A 26,634-nucleotide genomic window follows, 5' to 3' on the forward strand; every position below is an offset into this window, starting at 1 on the left:
TTTTAAATAAATTTTATCTTTTTCATCTATTTTTGACATAGTTCTACTTGCTAATCCTTTACTGTTGCTCTAACATCAATTTTCTTTTAAAATCGTTATCTACATGAGTTTGTATAAGATGGAGCCTGCTACCTTAAAAAACAGGTTTGTGAATTCGCTTCGCTCATGAGGACCTTTCCGAATTTGTTTGGACGAAACCGTATTCATTTTTGTGCTGAAGTGGCCCAACAAAAAACAGGGCAAAAAGGCGAATTTTAAGTGTTTTTATAGGGTGAATTTGTTTGAACGAAATCGTATTCACATGTGTGCTGAAGTGGCCCAATAGAAAAACAAGGCAAAAAAGCGAATTTTAACTTTTAATAAAGGAACTTTGAAAAACGGGGTAGATTTGATAAAAAAATGGTGTATGCTGAACAAGCCCATATAGTTTTGCTTTTTTAAACATACCTTTGAAAACAAGGTTAAAATGCTTAAAAAAACAAACAAAGTGTTCTGAAGGGGCCTTACTTGTAGTAAAGAAATATTTATTCAACCTACATTGTGTTGTTACGTATTTTTTATTTAATAAAAGTTAGGACAACTCTAGTTAGTGCTATTAAATTTCGCAAAACTGAAAATGTTTGTAGTATATACAGGGTGTAACAGAAAAAGTACATTTATTTTAATTGGTAATAGGACTCATCTAAATATTACAACTGTTATATAGTTATTTTTGTATTAAGTGCGCAAAATGATTTTTGTTTGGGCATGAGAATGAGAATGAGTTTTTGGTAGAGACCGTTAGGTCGAGACTTCAAACTCATTCGAATGCGCCAACAAAACAATCATCTTTCGCACGAAATACAAATACTATTTTTTCTACAGCATTTAAAAATTTTTGAATTTTTGTAAAATTTTGCTTGGATGCTAAAATATTCGTCAAAAAGTTTCCTTGGCTGCTAAAATGTAACTATTTTAGCATCTAAGGAAACTTTTTGACAAATATTTTTTCACTATCAAAAATGACATACTTTGCGACTTGATAACGATGCATAAATGTCACCTTTTTTGACAGTTGTAGAAAAAAATTTTTTTTTCGAAAACAAATTCTAAATGGTTTTCAAAATTATTCTAAAGATTTGCTTAAAAGAGCTTTTACACATAAATGAGAATAGAGTCAGTTGCTTTATTGCGCCCTAACAGCTAACCTGTTTAAAACCCGTTGCAGCAGGTCAAGATATTGCGATTTTTGGATTTTTTGCAAGCAGAGGACTCAGGCCAAAATCGGAGATATTTTTATTGGGGGTTACAAGTGTCGGTCTAGCCCTGTCTGTGGGTTTACCAAGGATAATTACATCCATAAAGTAATTGACTCTGTTCTCACTTATTTCTAGAAGGGGCTTACCCGACTATGGAACAGCAGTTTAATAATTTAAAAAAAAAAACGAAAGTGAAATCATTTTATTCACAAATATCATACGAAGGGAATAAAAATATTCAGTTTTTACGATTCCCGTTTAAAAAAGTTTTTAAATTTTGCCAAATTCCAAGAAACTTTATTTAGAAAAGTTGTTGTAATTGATGAGTAGATGGTATTACCAGTTAAAATAAATGCACTTTTTTCTGATACACCCTGTATGTATTTTGAATTCGTTTGAATTGTGTTATTTCTTTAAATAAAACGAATAAAATAACGAAATTGCTTATGATGCTTTATCGAGTGGCTAACTTCTCATCAAGACTGTTCCGCGATGTTGATCGTTCGTTAACGTTAAAACCATAAATGGGTGAATAAATTATTTCTTCATTACCTACTACGAGTTTTTAAATGTATGATGGGCCGTCTCGTTTATACATATTTCCTTTTTTAATGATACAAAAATAAATTTAAAAAAAATAAAAAACCGAAGGACCTAGGTACCCCAGTAGACATTTTTTTTTTTTAAGCTCCAAATTGGTTAGGTATAGATTTAACTATTAATTTCATTTCCTGAACATAAGTTTTTAATTAATTAGTTATGAAATTAACCCGTTTCAAAAATGGCAAATGTAGTTGACCCATATGAACTAATTGTATGTATATACATAGTGAACTCCAAAAACATCCGTGCTGTCAAATGTCACAATTTGTGAAAATTTATTATTCGCAATTCGGCTGAAAGTCGAAATACAATTTTTGATTGAAAGTGTAGGTACTATGTTATATTTTTTGTGAGGTTATGTATGATTTTGATGTTAGTGTCAAATTTCGGTCAGCTCAAAATTTATTTTGACTGTTGTTGGGTTGTTTAAATCTAAAAAAGACATGCACCATTAAATAGAAAAACCAGAAAATCTCATTAGAATAGCTTCCTTTTTTCTGGCTTTAACTACTGTTCTCTTGTGTTTTTCCATTTTCCTCGAATTGTTGACAATTTGTAACTGACACTGTTTCATAAAAATTTGGCGGGATTTGTATTGTTGCAGGGTGGTCAACCAAGTACAATGAAAAGTACTAGAACAGCTTTGTCAATAATAATAATCAGTGTAACAACTTGACGGAACTTTGATAGTTCAGATCTTTTTGGAATTCACTATAGTGTGAACATGTTTTCACATTGGATAATGTCCTGAAAAGTTATTTTACTATATTGCTGAAAAGTTGTAACGAGAAGTCATAAATAGTCTACTTCGATTTTAACAAAAGACAATTTCAGAAAGTATAAAGTTATGTAACTGAACAAATACTAATAGATCACAAATAAGAATACAGATAATTAGATTTTGTAAATACCACTATAATTTTGTAAGTGACTCGTATTTCAAAATTGTCTAATTTTCATTTAATCTTCAGTTTGCAACCAAGAAGAAGTCCTTCGATCTTTCAGGTCAGCTCCGATTTGACACTTACAAAAAAAGATCTGGAACCACAGATCTCGGCAAGGACTATGAAAAACTGATGTGCGCTCTATTCGCTTTAAAATTCAGCACAAGTGACATTGTGGCCGATTTCGAGATGATAACCAACAGTGACGATTGTGGAGACTTCGACGACCTGGCGCTAAAAGTGACTTTTGTGGATGGACAATCGCAAATATTTCTCTTGCAACTGAAACATTCTGAGAATATGAAAAATGTTAATGACGAAATGTTTGCAGCGGAAAATGGCGACTTCAGCTTACAGAAATATATGAGATCTATTTCAAAATTTAAAAACACTGAAAATGTCAGTTTTATTTTATACACAAATAAATCGACAAGTATCGAGAGTAAATCAACAATTGATATTAAAAATGAAGACAAGACAGACGATAAGGTTGTTGTGACGGAACTGCAAGACTTGGATTCTGAGAAACTTCTGTTATGGAGCAAAAATGAAAATACTAAGAAAAAAAATAGAAAAAAAAACCGCCTTAAACCTCAAAATCAAGAGAAAGGAACAAACGTTTTTCAGTTTGAATTAAATCAGAGTAGTGGATCGGTTGAAAGTCTTGATGATTACTTGAAACGTTTTTATTTCTTTGCCCATCAGACTGACGTGACAGGAGCACAGTCGTTAATCAACGCAATTTTGAAAAAAGAGTATGGAATTAACGATGCTACTTGCTCTTCAAGTCTTCTCCAATTTATGGAAACGTGGTGGTCAAGTAACTTTATACTGACTAAATATGACGTGATAGCAAAATTGGTTGAGTTAACGCTTACACCTTTTATACAAACGATATCGGACAGTAAGTGCAACGAAAAATCAAAATTTCTTAAAGAAGCAATTATGGAATTTGACATGACGTTTGTTAGAGATACGAATGATGAAGTTGTCGCTAACATTTGGAACGAAACAGTAAGTGATGAGAAAATCAGTTTCACATCGCTGAAATATTATGGATTGCGTGTTGAGGGTATTAAGGATTTATCTCCAAAGGAAAGTAGTAAAGTGTTGTGGCATTTAAACAAAGTTCCCTTGATTGTGAAAGCGGAAGAGTGTCGTCAAGAACAAGTTAAACACGCCATCAGGCTGCTCGAGAAAATTAAAAAAAGAAAAGTGATATTATTGGCAAACGCAACCAAAGAAGAGTTTCCGGAGTGGAGAATTTTCCAAGATCTTTCGGATGTACAAACTGAAGGTGTCTACACAGATATCGTTAAACATTTTGCGGTGTCTCTTCAAGGTCGACCACCAATTTTTTTGGACCAGTTACTCAATTTTAATCAAGAAAATGTCAGAATTATTGAAACTACTGAACTTATTAAAATGACACAAGAAGTTGTTCAAATCGGTAGAAGTCAGGAGAATGCGTTTGAAAATTACATTCCCAGAAGTGTTTCTACGATTAGTTTAGACATAAAGAAAATGTCAGAGTTTTGTAGGACAGAAGATTCTCTCCTAATTATCTGTAACGTTCCTCAACCTTGGAATCCAGCTATTCGACAGTCGGATTTGCACGTGATGGAGCTTGACCAGTACCTGGAAGAAAGAAAGAAATGTGATGTTTTGCTGACGAATAATAAATGGGCTCAGGTTCCATTCAATGACATTTGTGAAATGACCAAGAAGAACGTGCATTTACTCCAAGTTTTTGACGACAAAAGTTGTACTTCGGTTCTAAGTAAGGAAAAAAAATTTCCGTTAGAAACAATGAAATCTGAAGGAGCGCGTGTCAATGAAATGGAAATTTTCACATATCTCGACCATCCTCTGAATGTCATTTGTTCACCACCCGGAATGGGAAAAAGCGCGCTGGTGTCTCGCTTAACCAGCATCTGTCCGTCCAGTTACTGGAGTGTCCGTGTAAATTTGATCAATCACAAAACAGTTTTTAAGAATAAATGTGCGCACGATGTAATATTACACAATTTTTTTGAAGAAGAGAAAGATCCATTAGCGGTTAACATTCGTTCGATGCTTTTACAAAATAAAAGAATGTATTTATTTCTCGACGGATTGGATGAAATAGACAGTGACTGTATTCCGATCGCTTTGCAATTTATTCAGCACATCTCTTCGTTGGGTCATCGGGTGTTGATTACTTCACGTGAAAATTTGGAGCAAAAAGTGTCGCATGAGCTAAACATATTTCCCATAAAAATTGAAGAGCTGACAGAAGAGCAGCAGAAGACATACATCCAAGAGCGTCTTCAGGATTTTTACCAAGAAGATGAAGTAGAACACATTATCAATAAAATATACGAAAACGTGGATATCGTTAACAGTCGACACTTGTTAGGAATCCCTTTACAGTTGTTCATGATTACAGAAAATTTTCTCAACAATAAAAATTTGTGGACAGAGTCTGACCAAGAAATTTTTGTATTGACCAAAATGTTTAAAATATTTTTCCAAGGAAAGAAGAAGCATCAATATCAAAAATTGGGAGTGCACGAACACGAGGACCAGATCGGATTTGACTTTGATCTGCGTCTGGAACAATACGAGTTGCTAGCACTGAAGTCTTGTTTGGACACCACGACTTTCGAGAAGTTAAGAATAAATTTCGGAAGGAGTCAAAAGTTCTTAGAAAAATTAAAAATTGGAGATCCGTTTGGAATAGTCAGTAGAGTGACCGACGATAATCAAGCCATCTTCAACCACCAAACTTACGCAGAGTATTTTGCTTGTGCGTGGATGAAGAATAATCTGGACAAAGTTTCGCTGCTGCAAGATGACTTATTTACCAAAAAAAATCAAAATTTGAGGCTCATATTCGACATTATGATGGCTGAAAATAGTGCACTTCACTTGGCTGTAATCTATAGATATACTGATTTAGTTTCAAAGCATTTGGACAAGAGAGAAGTCAAAGATGAATGTGGTCGAAGTCCACTTCAGTTGTTGTGTACTTATGGAGTCGAACATCCTCGTTTGCAGGTAAATAGAAGACACATTTCAAAGGAATTTTATATTATAAATGACATCGAAAAAGTCTCTACACAGTACAGAGAAATATTCAAAATGTTGTCACATTGTGATGTATTTCAAATCGACCACGTTTTTCAATGGACCTGTCTTGAATTCGCAATTCGACTTAAAAATTTGTTCGCTGTAGAAAAAATTTTAGAGAGATTTGGAGACTCGATAAACCTTGAAAGATTATTCGAATGCTATGACATTGGCACACTTGCAATTTATTCGTCTCAGATGGGTTATCCAAATTTATTAGGTTCTGTCATTAAAAAAGAATCAAATGTTCTATCAGTGAAAATTGGAATACAAGAAATTACATTGTTGCACCTGGCCGTAAATGGAATTAAAGGGAATAACCACACAATAATGGAGGAAAGAAAAAAAGTGATAACAACATTAATAGAATGCGGTTTAGATGTAGATCAACAATGTAAAGAGAAGAGAACTCCTTTGCATCTTGCTGTTAATGACGATGTAATCGCTAAACTCTTACTGGATCTAGGAGCAAATATTAATGCGACTGATGAGGATGGACAGAACGCACTACATATTGTTCTCAAAAATTCTATAGTAAATACAAGAACAGTAAAACTCTTGATAGATAAAGGGATATATGTAAACGGCAGAGATTGCAATCAACATACTCCATTACATTATTGTTGCAGAAATGGCCATTACGATGCCTTGGTAATTTTATTAGAATGTGGTACTAACATAAACGCTAAAGATTCAATGAATCGCAGTCCACTTTACGATGCCATTTCGAGGGATAACTACAATTGTGTAAAGGTGCTACTTGATCACGGTGCTGATATTAATGCTGCCGATAATTCCGGGAAGACTGTGTTACATGCAGCTTCCGAGTCGTTCAACCAGAATAATTACTATTGTATAGAGATGCTACTTGATCACGGTGCTGACATTAATGCTGTCGATAATTCCGGGAAGACTGTGTTACATGCAGCTCTCGAAACGTTCGGCGGGTGTAATTACGATGGTGTAAAGATGCTACTTGATCACGGTGCTGACATTAATGCTGTCGATAATTCCGGGAAGACTGTGTTACATGCAGCTCTCGAAACGTTCGGCGGGTGTAATTACGATGGTGTAAAGATGCTACTTGATCACGGTGCTGACATTAATGCTGTCGATAATTCCGGGAAGACTGGGTTACATGCAGCCTTCGAAACGGACGACAAGGTAGGTTACAATTGTATAAAGATGCTACTTGATCACGGTGCTGATATTAATGCTGCCGATAATTCCGGGAGGACTGTGTTACATGCAGCTTCCGAGTCGTTCAACCAGAATAATTACTATTGTATAGAGATGCTACTTGATCACGGTGCTGACATTAATGCTGTCGATAATTCCGGGAAGACTGTGTTACATGCAGCTCTCGAAACGTTCGGCGGGTGTAATTACGATGGTGTAAAGATGCTACTTGATCACGGTGCTGACATTAATGCTGTCGATAATTCCGGGAAGACTGTGTTACATGCAGCTGTCGAATGGTTCGACGAGGAAGATTACAATTGTATCAAGATGCTACTTGATCACGGTGCTGATATTAATGCTGCCGATAATTCCGGGAAGACTGTGTTACATGCAGCTTTCAAATGGCTCGGAGGGTCAAGTTACGATTGTATAAAGATGCTACTTGATCACGGTGCTGATATTAATGCTGCCGATAATTCCGGGAAGACTGTGTTACATGCAGCTCTCGAACCGTTCGGCGGGGTAAATTACAATTGTATAAAGATGCTAATTGATCACGGTGCTGACATTAATTCTGCCGATAATTCCGGGAAGACTGTGTTACATGCAGCTTTCAAAAGGCTCGGAGGGTCAAGTTACGATTGTATAAAGATGCTACTTGATCACGGTGCTGTCATTAATGCTGTCGATAATTCCGGGAAGACTGTGTTACATGCAGCTTTCAAATGGCTCGGAGGGTCAAGTTACGATTGTATAAAGATGCTACTTGATCACGGTGCTGACATTAATGCTGTCGATAATTCCGGGAACACTTTGTTACATGCAGCTTTCGAGTCGTTCGGCGGGAATGATTACGAGTACGATTGTCTAAAGATGCTACTTGATCTCGGTTATGACATTAATGCTGTCGATAATTCCGGGAAGACTGTGTTACATGCAGCTTTCGAGTCGTTCAACAAGAATAATAACTATTGTATAGAGATGCTACTTGATCACGGTGCTGATATTAATGCTGCCGATAATTCCGGGAAGACTGTGTTACATGCAGCTTTCAAAGACCCAAACTGTTTGCCTGAGGTTGAGGTAATTCAGTTGTTGTTAAGTCTCGGTGTTGACGCCAACAAGCGAGATAAGGAACAAAAAACTGCTCTAGATTATGCTGTAACACGTCGTGGATCAGTACCCCTATTATGGTCTGAATACCGGCAGATCGTGAAGATAATGTTCGATGCTACAGCATACGGTCAGTTGATGTCTACTGACTATGTAACGTTTCTTCACTACGCTGTTTACGATGGAAATTGTGTTGCCGTAGAATTCTTTCTAGAAAATGGATTATATCAGGGCAATTTCGACGTCAACAACCAAAAATACCCTTTGCACTTTGCTGTCCAAAATGAACACCTTCGGAGTGATCTACTACTGAAAATAACCAAGCTTATGCGAGATTACAAAACACATTGCAAAAAATGTTTTCCCAAAAATGACAACATTCTTGGAATTTTAGAGGAATATGTCTCAAATGGCAATGTGTCGGTAAGTTTTTTTTAAATTTGTTTATTTTTCAAAAAGTTGTAGTATTTGTTTAATAAAAAGCAATATCTTTGTGACGATTTATTTATAGTCTTGCAAGAATCCCAACGTTTTATTGCCTCTTGTCCTATTGTTAAAAGGTCTAGAAACCTTAAAAAATAAGCTGATAAACAAACAAACCATCTTTGATCTGGGGTATTCAACCGGACAATCCAATTTAAAATTTTGTATTTATAATCGTTGATTAGTCCGTGGTTATTAAGCGTTAGATGTAGATTTACTAAAAAAAAATATTGTTCTTGTTCAGCAGTTTTGAACGGTGACAAAATATTTTATAAACAGGCTCTGCCTTTAAAAACATGGTAGAGATACCAGGTTGTCCCTCTTGGGTCGAACTTTGGCTTTCTTAACAAAAACTCTCAAATTACCATCTTCTCATTATTGAAGTGAAAGTGTAATATATCGTTGGGATTCTTGGACGACTATACAACTAATTCGTACCATGCCCATTTTGTTTTAACCATGAAATCGATCAGATCAGCACAGAAATTATTCCATTGTTGAAAATAAGTCAAACTGTTAATTTTCTGTTTGAAATAACATCTTGAACAAATTTACGTTATTACTATATTTACACAAACTTTTTGAACGAAGGTTGCAGATTCTTTTAAAAAATGTACGTTTTTTCCCCGTATCGATGACCTATAATAGTGATGAATTAACAATATCTTTATCGATTGTAAATGACTTTGCAGACTTTTTCCAAAATTCGTATGTAATTTCTCAACCCACTGAATTGGAGATGTTAATGCAGAATCCTACTCTTCTCATTAACGAAATCGATAAAGAAGCTGTGTATAAGGCTCTACGGAAAGTTAAAGATAAATCTACTGCAGGTACTGATGTTATTCCAGCGTTTTTATTGAGGGATTATGCAAATGTTTTTGTCTATTCTTTGACCGCTCTCTTCAATCTTTCACTGAAGACAAGCACATATCCTGTCTCTTGAAAAAAGTCCTTAGTAAGTCCTATACACAAGAAAGGCAACAAATCAGAAGTAGAAAACTATCGTCCTGTTACTCTACTTTGCAATTTTTCTAAGATCTTGGAAACTGTGCTCCACAATATTATTTTGAATCACACTAAACAGTTCATATCTAATATAGAGCATGGCTTTTGGCCAGGGCGATCTGTTGATACGAACTTAAGCTGTTTTGTGCAATATGTCAGTGAGTGTCAAATAGATACTACCTACACGGACCTGCGAAAAGCCTTTGACACTTTTGACCACTTTCTTCTGTTAAAAAAATTAAATGGCTTCGGACTCTCACATCCGCTAAAAAAATTATTCTACTCCTACCATAAAGGCAGAAAATAAATTGTTTCTTGTAGATTAGAGGTTTTGATTCACTGGAGATTTGTGCTACATCTGGCATACCCCAGGGCTCACTCTTGGGACCGCTGTTGTTTTTTCTTTTTATAAACGATATTAATTATCAAAAACAGACATTTTTCTCTTAATCGTTCCTTTCCTGTGAGCTCTTGATTGTTAATTTTCCGAGAACCCGTTCTTACATGTATTAATTTATTGAACCTTCTATTACTATTTTCGCCTGCTATAAACAACAATTAAATTATTTATCTTTTCGTGTGCAAATTAATTATTTAGTTGGGCGACACTCCTTATAAACTTAACAAGTGCCCTGGAACACATGGCTTAGCACAAACCAATTTAGCGATTTGTCAGTCTTAAAATTCTTGGAATAATTTCGTGTGAACGGCACTTTATGAACATTTCAATATTCATAAAATGTGTGACGTTGTTAACGGGCAGCTTCAAAAATTATAAAGTCATTCAACTGAACAATACAAATAGATCACAACTTGGATGAAATTCAATTCAATAAAATTTTGTTAATATTTATAATTACGTAACTTATTTCAGAATTGCCCCTTTTTTTAATTTCCAGTTTGCAACAACCAGGAAGTGCTTGTGTCAGCCCCGATTTGATTCTTACGAGAAAAGAAATGTAACCGGAGGAGCGGACAACAACTATCAAAAAATGATGTGCGTTTTGTTCGCTTTGAAATTCAGCACAAGTGATATTGTGGCAGATTTCGAGATGAAAACAAACTGTGACGATTGTGGAGACTTCAACGACGTGACGCTAAAGGTGACTTTTGATGATGGACATTCAGAAATATTTCTGTTGCAACTGAAACATTCTAAGAATATGAAAAAAGTTACTGAAAAAAATCTTGCGGCAGACTTCAGCTTACAGAAGTACATAAAATCTATTCGAAAATTTGAAAACACTGAAAATGTCAGTTTTATTTTATACACAAATTCCCCGACAAGTATCAAGAATAGTTCAAAAATTCGTCTTCAAAATAAAGACAATACAATTGAAGAGATTGTTGTGAAGGAACTGCGAGACTTGGATCCTAAGAAACTTCTGCTACTGAACAGAAAAGAAATCAGCGATGAGAAGGAGGGAACAAAAGTTTTTCAGTTTGAACAACATGATAGTAGTCGATCAGTTGAAGATCTTGATGATTCTTTGAAGCAACTGTATTTCTTTGGTGATCAGACTAACACGGCAGGAGCACGGTCGTTAATCAACGCGACGTTGAGAAAAGAATGTGGAATTGACTATGATGCTTACTCTTCACGTTTTGTCAAGTTCATGGAAACGTGGTGGTCAGGTAACATTATACTGACTAAATATGACGTGGTAGCAAAATTGGCTGAGTTAATACTTACGCCCTTTATACAAACGATATCGGACAGTAAGTGCAACGAAAAATCAAAACTTCTTAGAGAAGCAATTATGAAATTTGACATGACGATTGTTAGAGATACGAATGAAGAGGTTCTCGTTAACATCTGGGACGAGACAGCAAGTGATGATGAAATTAGTTTGACATCGCTCAAATATGGATTGCGTAATAAGCGGAGTAAGAAGTTATCTCCAAATGAAAGAAGTATAGTTTTGTGGCATTTAAACAAAGTTCCCTTGATCGTGAAAGCGGAAGACTATCATCAAGAATACGTTAAACACGCTATCAGACTACTCGAGAACGTTGAAAAGAAGAAAGTGGTATTATTGGCAAACGTAACAAAAGAAGAGTTCCCGGGGTGGAGAATTTTTCAAGATCTTTCCGATTTAACAAGTGAAGGTGTCTACACAGATATCGTTAAACATTTTGCGGTGTCTCTTCAAGGTCAACCACCAATGTTTTTGGACCAGTTACTCGATTTTGATCAAGGGAATGACAGAACTATTGAAACTACAGAACTTATAAAAATGACACAAGAAGTTGTTCAAATCGGTAGAAGGTAGGAAACTTACATTCCCTGAAGTGTTTCTACGATTGCTCTAGACATAAACAAAATGACAAACTTTTGTAAGAAAACAGATTTTCTTCTAATTATCTGTAACGTTTCTCAACATTGGAATCAAGCTATTCGACAGTTGACCTTGCACGTGATGGTCCTTGACCAGAACTTCAATCTCGAAGAGTGAAACAAATAGGTCCAAAACTTCTACAATAAAGAAAATTGATTTTTTTAAGATTTTTACGTGATATTTTAATGACTATTTAACAACGTACTGGCTAAGGTGTTCCGCGAATTTTGAGGCACCCGGTATACCTACTCTTGTAAGTAATATGTCGCAAATACGTCTCATACCTTGATCAATCTTTACTCCGAAGGCGGAAAATTTTTAGTAGAAAATTTGTCTATTCTTTTTCTTGAAACTTCAATTCTTGAAGACAGAAATGTCCAAATTGACACACATTTAATCGAATGCAGGTTTCCACGGCCGTTGTAAATAGGGTTATTGTTTTCCGGGTTGTGTCGTGAACTTTGAATGTTTACTTTGAAGCTCCAAAGAAGATAGCAACATGGCTATTGAAACGTCAGCTACCCAGCAATCCAGACGACCGCAGCACAACTCGGAAAACAATAACCCTATTGACACACCTTTGGGTACCTAGATTAGAACACAATCATATGTATTTTTTTTAATCAAAGAACCGCCAACACTTTAACACCCAAGATTCGATCGGCAACGTTGTGTAAACTTGAAGTTGGGGTGGAATGAAATCGAGATTACATGGAAATGACAAATGTCATCACCTAACCAACCAACAATCACAAAAGTCAATAAAAGTATGATTTTGTGATGTTTTTAAGAGAAATTTTAAGAGAAATTGTTAAATTCACATTTCAAATTTTATGCGTAAACTCGAGCTTGCGTATCTCGCATGACATTTGACAATGATAGATGGCAGTTGCAGCCTAGTCAATCGGACAAAATTAAATTCACCACTACAATTTCATTTTTTCACAACATAATGCAACAGATGGTGTTTCTTTGATTCAAAAACAGTTTATCGTTAAGTTGCTTTAATTTAATTTTTACAAATTGTTTAATAGAAATTCGTTACAATCTGTCAATTAATAAGGGGTAAATTCACGAAACTCAGATAATTTGCAAATTGTTAACGAAACGGGAAATACAATGCGTCAACAATATCATTTGTCATGGTTTTGAATTTGCAATGCCTTATCGAGCCTTTCCGGGTTTCGTGAACGACCCCCTTAGTTCGTATATTTGTACTTATTATCATTAAATTATGTACTGTTAAAATTTATTAATTATACTTTTATACCTATATTTATTGACGAATCTTTTTGCATCATTTTACTTACATTAATCGTTAACCAGACAACGTGCCATATACTGATGTCTCCTGAATGATGCTAAATCCTTTAAATAAAATTGTATTACCTAACACTGTTCGCTAATCAAAACAACTTGTTTTAGTGCCTAATCGCTTCTTTTTTCACGTCCTTGATATTTTTTTCAGTATTCGTTTCCGCGACGGAAACGATTTTCTTTAGTTACTTGAGGGAAATGTTTGGATTATGCTCCTGTACAGAGCCAGACGAAAGGAGTTTCCACAGACAGTATCTACACAGTATAGTCTATTGTCTATTGGCTATACCAGCCAACGCCTGTCATTTTTAATCTCCTTAAAAGGATAGTCCTTGAATCTTTGTAACGAATTCTGACTTAAGCTCTAAATAAACCGAACAAAGACCCTACTTAAAGAAATTTATTGTCATATTGTGCCTGTCAATCACTAGACGGTCTCCGACAAATATTTTGAGTCGCATCTAAAATTTTAACGTGTTATTAAAAATGCCTCGCAAAGTAACACATTTATCAAACTCTCAAATTAATTGTTATTAGTTGTTATTAACTTTATTAATATGCTGTGTTACTAATATCTCCAATAACCTCAATTTTTATATGATGAGATTTTTCACCCTAGGTCAAAAGTGTACAATGCTGTCAGCTCTATTTTGGATGTAAATTGCGGCGTTGTGGTTCTTTGATTAAAAAACAGACTATAACTTCACGAAAAATTGGAGCATCAATTCGTTACTTTTATATCCGACTTCAAACAGTTCTCGTTTATCTAAAAACCTCGCGCTGTAAAATGGAACCTACTACATTTCTAATGGAAATAACTATTTCATTCGTTATTCGTTCATTGGAGATTTCGTAGTCCGTGAGGCTCCAGACTCCACCAGTGTCCATTTACTGAAATAGCTGCGGTCCGGCGCTGAGCACAAATTGCAGCCACGCCACCCATCAATGGGGAAATGAATCGCTGACAAGCAGCTGACACGTGAAAATAGTTTTTTCTAATTCGGTATCGAAAACTGTTACATTTCCACATTCATTTCGGTTAGGAAAAGTACTACTTTTCCTACCTAGTTAGGAAAAGTAAAACAAATGAAAACCAGCAATTATATTATTTATTATAAATATGTACTACAACATTATTGCATTCTTTTAGCAAACAAAGTAACAAAGTATGTCCTGAATATTTCTAATAAATCCAAACCTTCAAAATTGCCTGGTGATATTGTAAATTCTCGCCTGACGTTTGTTTTAGTGTCTGGAATCTGGATAATGATATAAGACCCCTTGTCTGTAATGTTCTTACGTCAAAGTCTTCTTAAGTCAATTCCTCGCGACGGCATGCCCCACTGATCCCTATTATCAACATCACCTTTAAAGAGTAAAACAGTTATTTTTTGAATTACATAAAAGTCACCTTTACCTTCATCATTAAATAAGTGCCATTATCCGCTTCCCTTAGGAACTTTTCTATCTTCATAATGTCGAGCCTTTGAGTTTTCTTGATTTTTGCCAGTAGAACTTCTTCAGTAATATCACGCACTCGCTTTTCACGGCACCAATCCTCAAATTGTTTGTAAGCTTTATCATATTTTTTCCGCGATTTCATGGGTAATAACTCAACACGAAGGAAAAGTGTTTTTTCCGTACTCGACGCGTTTTTAATCTCGACTACCTCTCTATTAAAAATCCCGCATCTCGTACGGAAAAAAGTCACTTTTCCTATCTCGTTGCACAAATAACTATTTTTGTTCGACACTGTCAGAATTTGAGAATTTTCTTCTGTGTGGACGGATTTTGATACATTTGACGACTTGTCAAAACGAAACGTCAAGCTAATTTTAAAGATTTTTAGCGATTTGGAGCCTTTAAGGGGGTTGTCGACCAAAAAAACGTTGTATTCAACTCGTTCTTGTGTAATTTGAGCTTTTTTTGGCACTCGTGGACCTTTAAAACTCTCGTTTCACTCGAGTTTTAAACTGGTCCACTCATGCCAAAAAAGCCAAAATTACACACGAAGTCGTTAAATAAATAACTATCTCAAAAGTGTGATGACATCGTTCCTTTTCTCGATTCTCGATGTTATTCTAGGCTTGTGCAAGAGGTTCCATGAGTATTTGCGACGTGTAAATTTAACGGGGGAGACAGTTCAATACCTGCAGGATCATACCTATAGTTCACATCTAAAATTCTTTTAGTACTGTTAATAAATTCATTGTTCCAGCTTAATCATTTATGTATGTATCTCTGTTAGTCAAATTTCAATTCACTGGCCGCAAGTCAAAACTTCAATCAAACATCCTCTAAGAACTCATTTATTAAATTCACTCTTTATAAATTTTGCTCGGACACAACCGAACACGATTATTTTGAAATAAAATTTAAGGGTGCTATTCACAGACAATTTTTTAGTAATCCTATAGTCGCTACTACTAAGGAATTAATTTAAACACAAGCTAGCAGCGATTACCATGTATCTAATTTTTCATTATTCAGGATCGAGTATTAAAGTGTGGTTACATTTAATTCAACGATAGTCAACAAACGACGTTGCCGTTGCTCTACAAATGTCAAAGTGACAAATAAATGTGAAAGTTAGTGATTATTTATTACAATTGGAGATTATTAAGATGGGAGAACAACACGAAAAACGATTAAGAACGTCCAACTGGTCCCAAGAAGAGAAAGACATGCTTATAAATTGCATAAATAAAAGACTATCTGTGATAGAAAATAAGACAACGGACACGAATAATAATGCCCGAAAATTGCGAGCTTGGAAAGAAATCCATGAGGAATTCACAGCAATGTTTAATAATAAGGACAGAAATATAACGAGATTAAAAGAACAATGGCGAAGAATGAAGCAGATGGCAAAGAAAAATGTTTCCAAAGTAAAAACCTACAGACAGAAAACAGGCGGTGGACCTCCATTGGAAACAGAGAATGCTGTAACTGAGTTGGATTGGGCTATATCAGATATGATTCCCCATGAATTTGAAAAAGATGAAAACATCTTCGATTTCGATAATATAAATCCAGAGGAATCACCGTCTAGTCAAAGTAATCCTGTGCTGATAATCGTACCACCAGCGACAACGCAAAGCGACTCAGAAATATTTACAGCTGATGCAGAAGTTACTGAATTAAGTCCAATCAATGGTGAAACAGTTGTGTCCGAAATGCCTAACACTGTTACAACTAAAACTAGGAAAAAAGGTAAAAAGCGTAGGCAGCAATTTATGAATGAAATGAGTTCCTATGAGAAAGAAATTTTAAAACTACAAAGAGAAAAGGTGATGGAAGAAATGCAACACAAAAGAGAACTTTTTAAATTGCACATAAACAATGAAAAAGAATCGCATGAATTGAAAATACAAATGCAAAAGGAACTTCATGAAATAGAGAAAGAAAAGAAGTTGTTGGAATTGAAAGTCATTAATGAGAAAATAAAAATTATATGAATTTTCTGTAGATGTGTAAATATAATAAATAATAGATACATTTGTTTAGTTTTGTTTATATTGTGTCTACATTTAGACAAAAAAGTAGGTACTCCATTTTAATCAGAAATGCCTGCGAATGAACTGTTGACGAAATACAATTCCTCTTCTGTTTTGTTGTGGCATTAGTTGAGCGGGTTGTTCTAGTCGTCTAATATTATCATCGTCGTCGTGGTCTTCATCTTCAAATCCATTCCATTCTATTGATAAATTATGTAACACACAGCATGCTACAATAACAGCTTTTGCGGTTTCTAAATTAGTGTTAAGTTTCTGGAATAGACACAAAAACTTTTTTTTTAATCTTCCAAAACTACGTTCTATAATATTTCGTGTAAGAATATGTGCTCTATTGTATCGTTCTTCTTGTCTAGTTGCTAGATTAAGCACAGGAGTAAGTAAATAAGGAGTACAGCCGTAACCACTCTCTCCGATAAGAAGACCTCTGAATTCATTGTTTTCAAATCTTTGTTTTAAAATGCTTTCATTAAAAATTCGAGCATCGTGTGCACTGCCTCTCCATCGTGCTACTACATCACATACTTTTCCTAGGTGGTCTACAACTACCTGTGTATTGATTGAGTACCACCCTTTACGATTAATATAAATCTGCGCTAAAGGCCCACCAGGGTTACGAATTGGAATATGAGTACCATCGATGGCACCGATAACACGAGGGAAATTGTTTATCGCAAAAAAACCTCTCATTATTTCCAGTTCTTCAGCTTCGGTTCGAGGCATTCTTATGTAAGTTGCCCGTCGTCGAGCAAATATTCTGCTAACCTAATAATAATTAGAGATAGATTACTTTCTCCAAAATATTACATTAAAACAATATCTTCTTACTTTTTTTATAATTCTACTTATGGTAGGTTGACTCAAACCATGCAAGTCGGCAGTATCATCTTGAATTTGCCCTCTGGCAAAATACCGGAGTGCACACATCAACTGCAATTTACCATCTACGGGATTACCACGATCATTTTCAATAGGAAATTCATTTCCAAGCAGTCCATATAAATTTTCTACTTGAGCCTTTGTAAAGCGATACCGATTTTTGAATTCCCTATCTGTATACTTTTGAAAAGGATTCTCACGAGCCCTATATATTCTGGGATTCCTAATTTGTCCCATGTCTAATGCGTCTCTTATTTCAGCTAAATCTTGAATTGCTTCGATCATAGCTTAAACTTTGAACGCAAAACTTATAAAACCCTGAAATACAAGTGTCAAATAATGCTAATCAGCTGCAAAACTACCTCCTTAGTTGTGACTAAATTTTGATATCACGTGGTTTAAAATAAAACAATGCTAACGTGTGACTAAATTTTAGCTAGCCGAAAAATCATCTCTGAATGACAATTTCACAAATTTTTATTTAACCAACAGTTAGTTATAAGTTAGTACAGATTTAAAATGTTTCTGAATAGCACCCTACGTGTTTTAATTTCATTTTAAACTCTCGCAAACGTACAACCTCTCGCAGAACCTTAATTAAATTAAATAAAATAAGTAACGTAATACAACGTAGGATCAATACATTTTTCTTTTCTCCCATTTTTTTTTTCTTTCATATTTTTTGCGCAATACCATCTGAAGAGAAAATTAGAAACAAAATTTCGAAACAACCAATCGGAACACTTTACGTTGGTGCCGTGACCAGCATTACACCAAAACGGAAACAGCAGATTCGTACAGAAGCTTGCAGTATCTCTTTAGAATATCAAAACAGTAGGAAAAAGCCCTGAAGATTGTGAAGCATTTATCGAAGTATCGGGAGAAAACATTAAGGTAATTAAAAAAGTAGTACACCTTGTGGTTTGTTCGAAAAAAATTAATACAATGAGAAAGAAACAAAATTTGAATTTACAATGACATCTAATCATTCATATCATTCAAATGTTGTGACCAGGGAGATTGAGAGTAGGTGTTGGGATATTGGAAAGAAGATTTGATTGATAGTATTTGATGCGCTGTGCGTGGAGTTTGATGTGAAGAGTGAGACACAGGTTCTGAGTTTGATACTTGGTTGTATGGTGGTTATAAATGTGCTATAAGACAGGTCCCTCATATACAGATCCATCGTAAAATGCTCCATCGGCTTTTACATCCTTCATCGTTGTAATTGAATAAGACTTATTGTTGTTGATTTTGTTCTTCTATTAGTTACTAGTAGTGTACTTATATTTTGCCATTTGCCTAAGGATCTTGATATTTGGATGGAAGAAGAAAGTTGCCAATATATCCGAGGATGTTTGGAATCTGCCTCACTGTGTAGGTCCTATCGATAACAAGCATGTCGTTCTACAGTCACCAAAAAGTTTTGGTAGTGAATCCTTTAATTACAAGTTGCAATTTAGCATCGTGTTAATGGCGGTAGTTGATGCTAAGCAAGAAGTTCGGAACTGTACAAAATGATGACTAAGAAATTAAATTATCGTGATAAAGCAGAAGCTATTCCCTGGAAAAATAGATGTGCATCAAAAGTATTTATTAATCCGCGTACGAGGCTTGTTTCTGTCCTCCAAATAAACGGAAGATCTCATTCCCAAACCATCAGAACAAAAAAAAAAATAACAAAAATGACATACCAATGTAATTATATTTTCGTATCCCACCTCCACCCGGCGCCACGGCAATTTTGCCGGAGTACATACACTATTACGGATATTACTATCAAGTAATAGTGCAGTGCTTATCAACATAATTACCGGCGTCTCGCTTCCGCATTTTGACTTTGTTGTGTATTATGTTCTGTGTCAATGTTAAGGAACTTCCTCACGATGTGACATAAGTATAATAATATACCTTTTTGAATTTCAACTACCAATGTGTTCTCTAAATCCAGAATTTTTAAATTTTTAAAAAGAGATTGCGGTACTATTCCCGTTGCTGAAATTACAAGTGGTAAATTCGAAATTTTTTCTAAACACCAAAGATTTCCCATAGCAACGGAGAGCTTTAAATATTTATTAATTTTTGTGTTATATGTCTGTGTTATATTATGTGAATTTGGAACAGCTATATCTAAAAGATATGCTTGCTTTTGTTGTTTATTTAAAATTATAATGTATGGTCTGTTATGCTTAATATGAATGTCAGTTAAAATTGTTCTATCAAAATATAACTTGTAACTGTCATATTAAAATTAATGTAAAATTATATGAATGATAAACAAAACATTTCAAGGTAATCTAATGTAATACATTTTTTGTTTTGAAATAAAGACAGTAAAGTCATATGAAACGATTTTTTGGTTAATCAGTTTACAAGTAAAATTTAGTAATGACAGTTTTTGAACTGAAAACTTCTTTAAGCGCACTACATACATTTTATTCCCGGGCAGTGAATTAGTTTCATACGACACGGTAAAATCGTAACGCACCACAAGCGAAAATCGTCCGCAGAACGACATGGTAACCTAAAATCGTGGGAGTCGAGATTTTTTGCGGAGCGAGCGAAAAACAATCAACTGTGCGTCACTTGTCATTTTTCAATTTTTAGTGATAATTGTGTTGTGACCTGACTGACCTCAGTGCAGAGCTGCAGGAGTAATTGTATATACAGGATATTTCACGAGTGATAATGAGCCTAACGTAATTTAAAATGCAACCCACACTAATTTCCGAAAAAAGCTGGCTACTGACATTAAAATGTCCGGCTTTTTTTGAAAATGTATTGTGGGTTGAATTTATTATTCCGTCAGGCTCATTATCACTCGTGAAATACCCTGTATAGTTTTATATAATATAAACGATAAAGACACGACAAATATTGTAAGTGACATCATCAAAGCTGTGAAGAAAATTAGGGCCAATAATGTTGGTGGTCCAAATAATATACCTGCGTTTTTGGTTGTTGATTCTATTCGTTGTGTGTTAACTCCGTTACGGCATGTATTTAATTTAATGTTAAGTACGTCTGTCTACCCGTTAATGTGGAAACTGTATTCAAATCTGGTGAAAAAAAAACACATTAAAAATTACCGACCCGTCGCACTTTTATGTAACTTATGGAAAAATTATTTGAATATATTTCTGCTAATGTTATGTACTCTCATGTAAATCACAAAATTGTACCAGAATAGCATGGTTTCATAAAAGGCCGATCCAGTGATCCACAGTAACCAACTTAGTGGATTTTACTCAGTTTGTTTCAAAGGCATTAGATAAACGATTACAAATGGACGTAATTTATACCGATCTGTCTAAAGCTTTCGATCGTGTAAATCACAGTATTCTGTTAAGTAAATTGAGAACGTTTGGACTATGTGATAAATTAATAATGTTGGTGAAAGCACTTTTAATTGGCAGAGCACAATTTGTTGAGTATGCTGGTTTTAAATCTAACACTTATGATACTATTAGTGGGGTTACTCAAGGTTCTAATTTGGGACCTCTACTTTTACTACTGTTTTATAATGATGTGGTGAAAGACATCAACTGCAAAGTGTTTATCTATGCCGATGACTTGAAAATAGCGAAAATAATATGTAACACGGGTGACTGCTTGGATCTGCAAGATAGCATAGATAAGTTATATTCATGGTGTTCACTTAACAAATTACAGCTGAATATTGATAAATGTAAAAAAATTAGCTTCACTAGGAAAACCGAAGTTATTAGTTTTAATTTTAACGTTAATGGCTCTTTGCTTGCTCGATGTAATGAAATTTCAGACTTAGGGGTAATTATGGACACGGGTTTGACTTTTGCTCCTCATATGAGGTCTGTTGTAAATAAAGCATTGAAAATGTTAGGCTTTATTTTTAGAAACACCAGTGATTTTACAAACACAATATCTATAAAGTCACTTTTTTATGCATTTGTTCGCTCTAAATTAGAATATTGTTCCGTTGTTTGGATGCCATATAACCAAGTGTATATCAGCTTGCTGGAGAAGATACAAAGAAAGTTTGCAAAATACATGTATTTCAAGATACACGGTCATTATCCAATGCAACATTGTGATGAGAGTATCCTTTTAAAATCTGTAGAATTGAACTCTTTGCTATCTAGAAGAAATTTGAACTGTTTAAGTTTTTTACAAAAGCTGTTAATTGGTATTGTGGATTGTCCATCGCTTTTAAACCAAATTAAAATTGCTCTACCTCGAATAGGAAGTAGGAGTCCTGCCACGTTTTATTACGATATACCCTCCACTTTTCACCATTTTAATTCACCACTTTTGACATGCTTGAAACTGTATAATATTCTGTATCGTAATGATCCTGATCTTGACATATTCCATTTACAGTCATTTAAAAGAACAATCAAGTTGAAAATTATGTCAAAGTTTACAGATTATTGCGCACCTGTATTTTTATATTTTTCGGTTTTTTTTCTTTCTTTTTATTTACTGATAGACTCACCGGCACAAAATTCCATCCATCCAATATTTTTATCAAATCTTTTTTTTATGAGCACATCCTATCAAACGTACGTTGTATATTTGATATAGCAAGTGTAAACAGTGTTCAGTTACTATTTCATTGAAGACAAGCAAAACATTTTTTTTGTTCGACACTGTCAGAATTTGAGAATTTTCTCCTATGTGAACGGATTTTGATAAATGTCACAACTTGTCAAAACGAAACGTTAAGCTAATTTTAAAGGTTTTAAGCGATTTGGAGCCTTTAAGGGGCTCGTCGAACAAAAAAACGTTGTATTCAACTCGTTCGTGTGTAAATTGGGCCTTTTTTGGCACTCGTGGGCCTTTAAAACGCTCGTTTCACTCGAGTTTTAAAATAGCCCACGCGTGCCAAAAAAGGCCCAATTTACACAGAAACTCGTCAAATAAACTACTATTATATTCCAAGTCTGAATGAATTTTAACAGTTTTTGAGGATTTTCTACATATTGTTCTTTCGTATTTTTTTCCACACTTTGTGCAGCACTGTTCACGACTGTGTTGAAAACAAGTAAATTAGTATTCGTAAAACTAAAATATGGGTTTAACTCCATCCGATACTGCCGGAGCTATTGCTTTAATTAAAGATCGACAGTCGAAGTATTACGTGGCTCGCGTTCTTGGTGTTTCAACATGTAGTATCCAAAGAGCTGTTAATCGATTTCCAGAAACCAAAGGCTATACCAGAAGAGTTGGGCCAGGAAGAAAAAGGTCAACAACTGACCACGATGATCACTTTCTTACTTTAACGATCCTGAGAAACAGGGACACTACTGCAGTTAGAGCACGAAACGAACTGCAGGAGGTACGGAGTGTTGCAGTAAGTGAACGAACCGTAAGAAAAAGGTTAGAGGAACACGGTTTAAGTGCAAGAACACTCGCACATTGCCTACTGTTGATCAGGGAATACCGAGTAGCGAGGCTTCTCATTGCTCACGAACATCGAAACTGGGGAATTGAAGAATGGGGTCGAATTCTTTTTACTGACGAGTCAAAATTTTGCCTCAGATCTATAGATGGCCGTCAAAGAGTATGGCGTAGCACTGGCCAAAGGGTTGCTCGGTGCAATTTTGTGCCAGGGATCAGTTTTGGTAGTGGTTCAATCATGGTATGGGGTGGAATTAGTATGGAAGCTCGCACCGAATTAGTGGTGGTAAATGGAGGGGCAATGACAGCAAACAGGTACATTAGGGACATCCTGGAACCACATGTTGTGCCCTTTGCCCCATTTATTGGTAATGACTCCATTCTAATGCACGATAATGCCCGTCCACACATTGCTCAAATCGTAAATGAGTATTTGGACACAGTTGAAATCCACCATATGATTTGGCCTGCAAGAAGTCCCAATCTTAATCCAATCGAACATGTTTGGGACATGGTCGGAAGACCAGTTAAAGACCGAACACCTGCTGCTGCAAACTTGAGAGACCTAAGTGCAGCAGTCATTCAAGAATGCCAAGAAATAGACCAAGCTGTCATTCAGGACCTTTTTGAAGGAATGCCAAGACGAATGGAAGCTGTAATTCAAGCTAGAGGAGGCAATATACGATTAATGAGTTTTTAGTTTATTACATTTCGTGTTAAATTTTTAAGAGGTTTTGTATTATTTTTGTTATTAGAGAAATAAAATGTGAGTTTTGGTATAATTACGTTAAAATTGAGTTACAATCCTTCCAAACTCATCAATTAACCAAAAATTAAATATGGTAAATAAAATTAAACTTAATTAAAAAAGTTAATTCAAATAATGCACATGGATCGAACTTTGTGCCGGTGAGTGTATATATTGTATTCGCTCGATATTATAAGTAATATGTATGTACTGTCCATTATAGACAAATAATGTCTGTTGGAATAAATAATTTACAGATGGATGTAGGATTTAATACGTAATTCTCAATTATATGGCTTCAACAATTCACCTACTGGAAAAATTTGTGTAGCAAAATTTGAAGAAGAAAATGAACAAATTATCATAATACAGGGTATTAGTATTGCTATGAAAACTTGTGTTGTGTTCAATGTCATCGTCAAGAAAATAAAACTTAAACATCCAAACCTAACCTCACAAATTTTGCTAGAGTGTACCTCTAAAAGCGGACGTATTTGCAGTTTCTATTGAAAAATACAAATTTTTTATGTTTATTTAAAAACAGCATTGGATTTAAATACATAATAAGTACTAATTATTTATGCATTGCTCCTTATTCCTCCAAGTCATTCATAATGATATATTTTTTTATAGAATAGGTACATATTACTTAAAATCAGTAACGAGCATCATAGAAGTTTTCACTTCTGTCGTGCGGTCTTAAGCACACCCTTTTTTTTTTTGAACATTTTTTGTTAGACAAAAGAACAATTCAACTTGCAAATATTTCGTCTCATTTATTGAACGTTATCAGTGCTAGAATTGGTATATCACGTTTGTTATAGTTTAATTACTACGAAACGAGGTTTAGGAATAATAAAATAAAACTGAATAAATTAAATGGGCGTTAATGTGACCTTTTTTTTATTGCAGCAAAAAACAAGGGTTTTTTTTACTTTAAATTCATTTGAACAAGAACAATTCTCGGTGACAAAAACTTAAAATGAATAACTTCCCCAAAAGGCACCCGGCTCTCTGCGGCGATCACTCAAACTACACTTTTAAACAGCAGGTCGTGCAGGCAGGTTTAATGCAGGAGGTCGTGATCTTTTTAAATTCGAACAGAAATCTATGTATTGTGCGTCGAAGCTCGTTCAGATGACGCTGCAAACGCAACACCTAAATCAAGTGTCCCGACGGGACCAACATAAAGATTATTTGAAGCACTTTTCACGATTGATTTATCAATAATTGCACGAAATATTTAATAATTAAATTATCCTTATTAAAAAGGGCTCGAAAAAAGCGAAATAACGAAATTAGTACCCAATATTTAACCGGTGCCAGTGTGGTGTAACACGAGTCGCCCATGTGTACGGATGAAAGATGTCAAACTCTAAATAGCAAGATGGCAAGATTTGAAAATTGTAAATTTCAAAATTGTCATTTTACTGTAACTGCAGCAAAAGAAAATAAATGAGTTCACGGTTGATTTTTTTTGTGATGGCCCAGTTGGCGACCTCGACTTCGTCTCGGTCTTCAATCTTAGCACAAAAGTCTCACTTCTACTCTTAATGATATAATCTATTATAATGGACGACTCTGAAAAATGTTTCACACAGACTGCCGAATGTTTTTGTAAATGATTCCCTATGAATGAATTTAAGATTTAAATCCCTTTTTGTTTGATTTCATTATCTTCGGGAAAAGAAAACAGAGTCATGTATGCACTCGAGGTTCCGACATTGGTATGTACTATTACGATCATAAAATTTTGGACATCAAACTTCTGTCACATTAAAAAAATTACTCTAAATCATGCTTTATTGAAACTGTCACATGAAAGATGAAATTGTTGTCAATTTGACACCGGTTTAAAATATAATTTTTTTAATATGCGAGTACATTTGGGTATTTGTTTTATATTTTTTATTAATTAAAACCTCGTTCTATTCCATTTGTCTGATTTTTACAACTTTTTGAATATTTTCTCGGTAAATCAGACATTCACATTTTCAAAATTGACACAATCAAAATTGAGGTTATTAATTGTGTTAAATGTTAATTAATGATAATATTAATTAACATAAGGGTCGTTTTAGAATGTATGACAGCACGATGACATTAGTGTCCAAAATTTTTTGATCGCAATAGTACTTGCGTAAATAATAAAATAAAATAAATGTTGCGTACTTATCTAATTGTTCCAGCAATCTGGAACAATTAGATAAGTACGCAACATTTATTATCCATAATGAAAAAGTTGAAGTTTATTTACTTATTTACTCTTGAGATTTATTAAACTTGGGCTCTGATCACCAAAAACATCGTCTTTTTTCTAACTCAGGTTTACGGAGCCGCAGGCCTTTTTGTAGAGGGAAAGGAGAGGAGTTAATCAAACGAACACATTTGGAGCGTGAACGAAAGTGAACGAGCTTCGGCCAGCGTCACTTATTTATCGGAAAGTTGGAACCAAACGCGGCACGAATGGAGCTCGATAATTGACGGCCATTGAGAGATCAGAGTACGCAGAGCGCAACGGAGCCCGAGTGACAACCAATAAAAGCATTCGTGTTTTAACGTTTACGAATTATCGCGCGTTCAAATGAAATCCTGGGCTGGGAAGACGTTGGAAACCGTCAATTGTTGTGCTTTTTTAAAGCGTAGATTAATTGGAGCATGTTGACAGCTAACCTAAAATTTAGAGCCAAAAAAAATCTTTCTTTCTTTTTACATTAAAAATAGAATAACTTAATGATTCCTATTCTCGAAGCAAATAGCAAAGGGCTGAAAACA

At 34.8% G+C, this 26,634-nt stretch overlaps 1 protein-coding gene across 1 annotated transcript in view; it reads left to right on the forward strand.

The window, feature by feature from the left end:
- The window catches only part of LOC138136984 (uncharacterized), a 35,204-nt gene extending 21,908 nt beyond the window's left edge, over positions 1 to 13,296 (forward strand). Inside the window, exons 3-4 of the mRNA XM_069056288.1 lie at positions 2,813 to 8,614; positions 10,582 to 13,296. Coding sequence (XP_068912389.1) covers positions 2,813 to 8,614; positions 10,582 to 11,955 — 7,176 coding nt within the window. The 3' untranslated portion in view covers positions 11,956 to 13,296. The remainder of the gene's footprint in view (positions 1 to 2,812; positions 8,615 to 10,581) is intronic.
- Positions 13,297 to 26,634: the final 13,338 nt, after the last annotated feature.

This window comes from Tenebrio molitor, chromosome 8 (assembly GCF_963966145.1).
Source record: "Tenebrio molitor chromosome 8, icTenMoli1.1, whole genome shotgun sequence".
Lineage (NCBI taxonomy): Eukaryota > Metazoa > Arthropoda > Insecta > Coleoptera > Tenebrionidae > Tenebrio > Tenebrio molitor.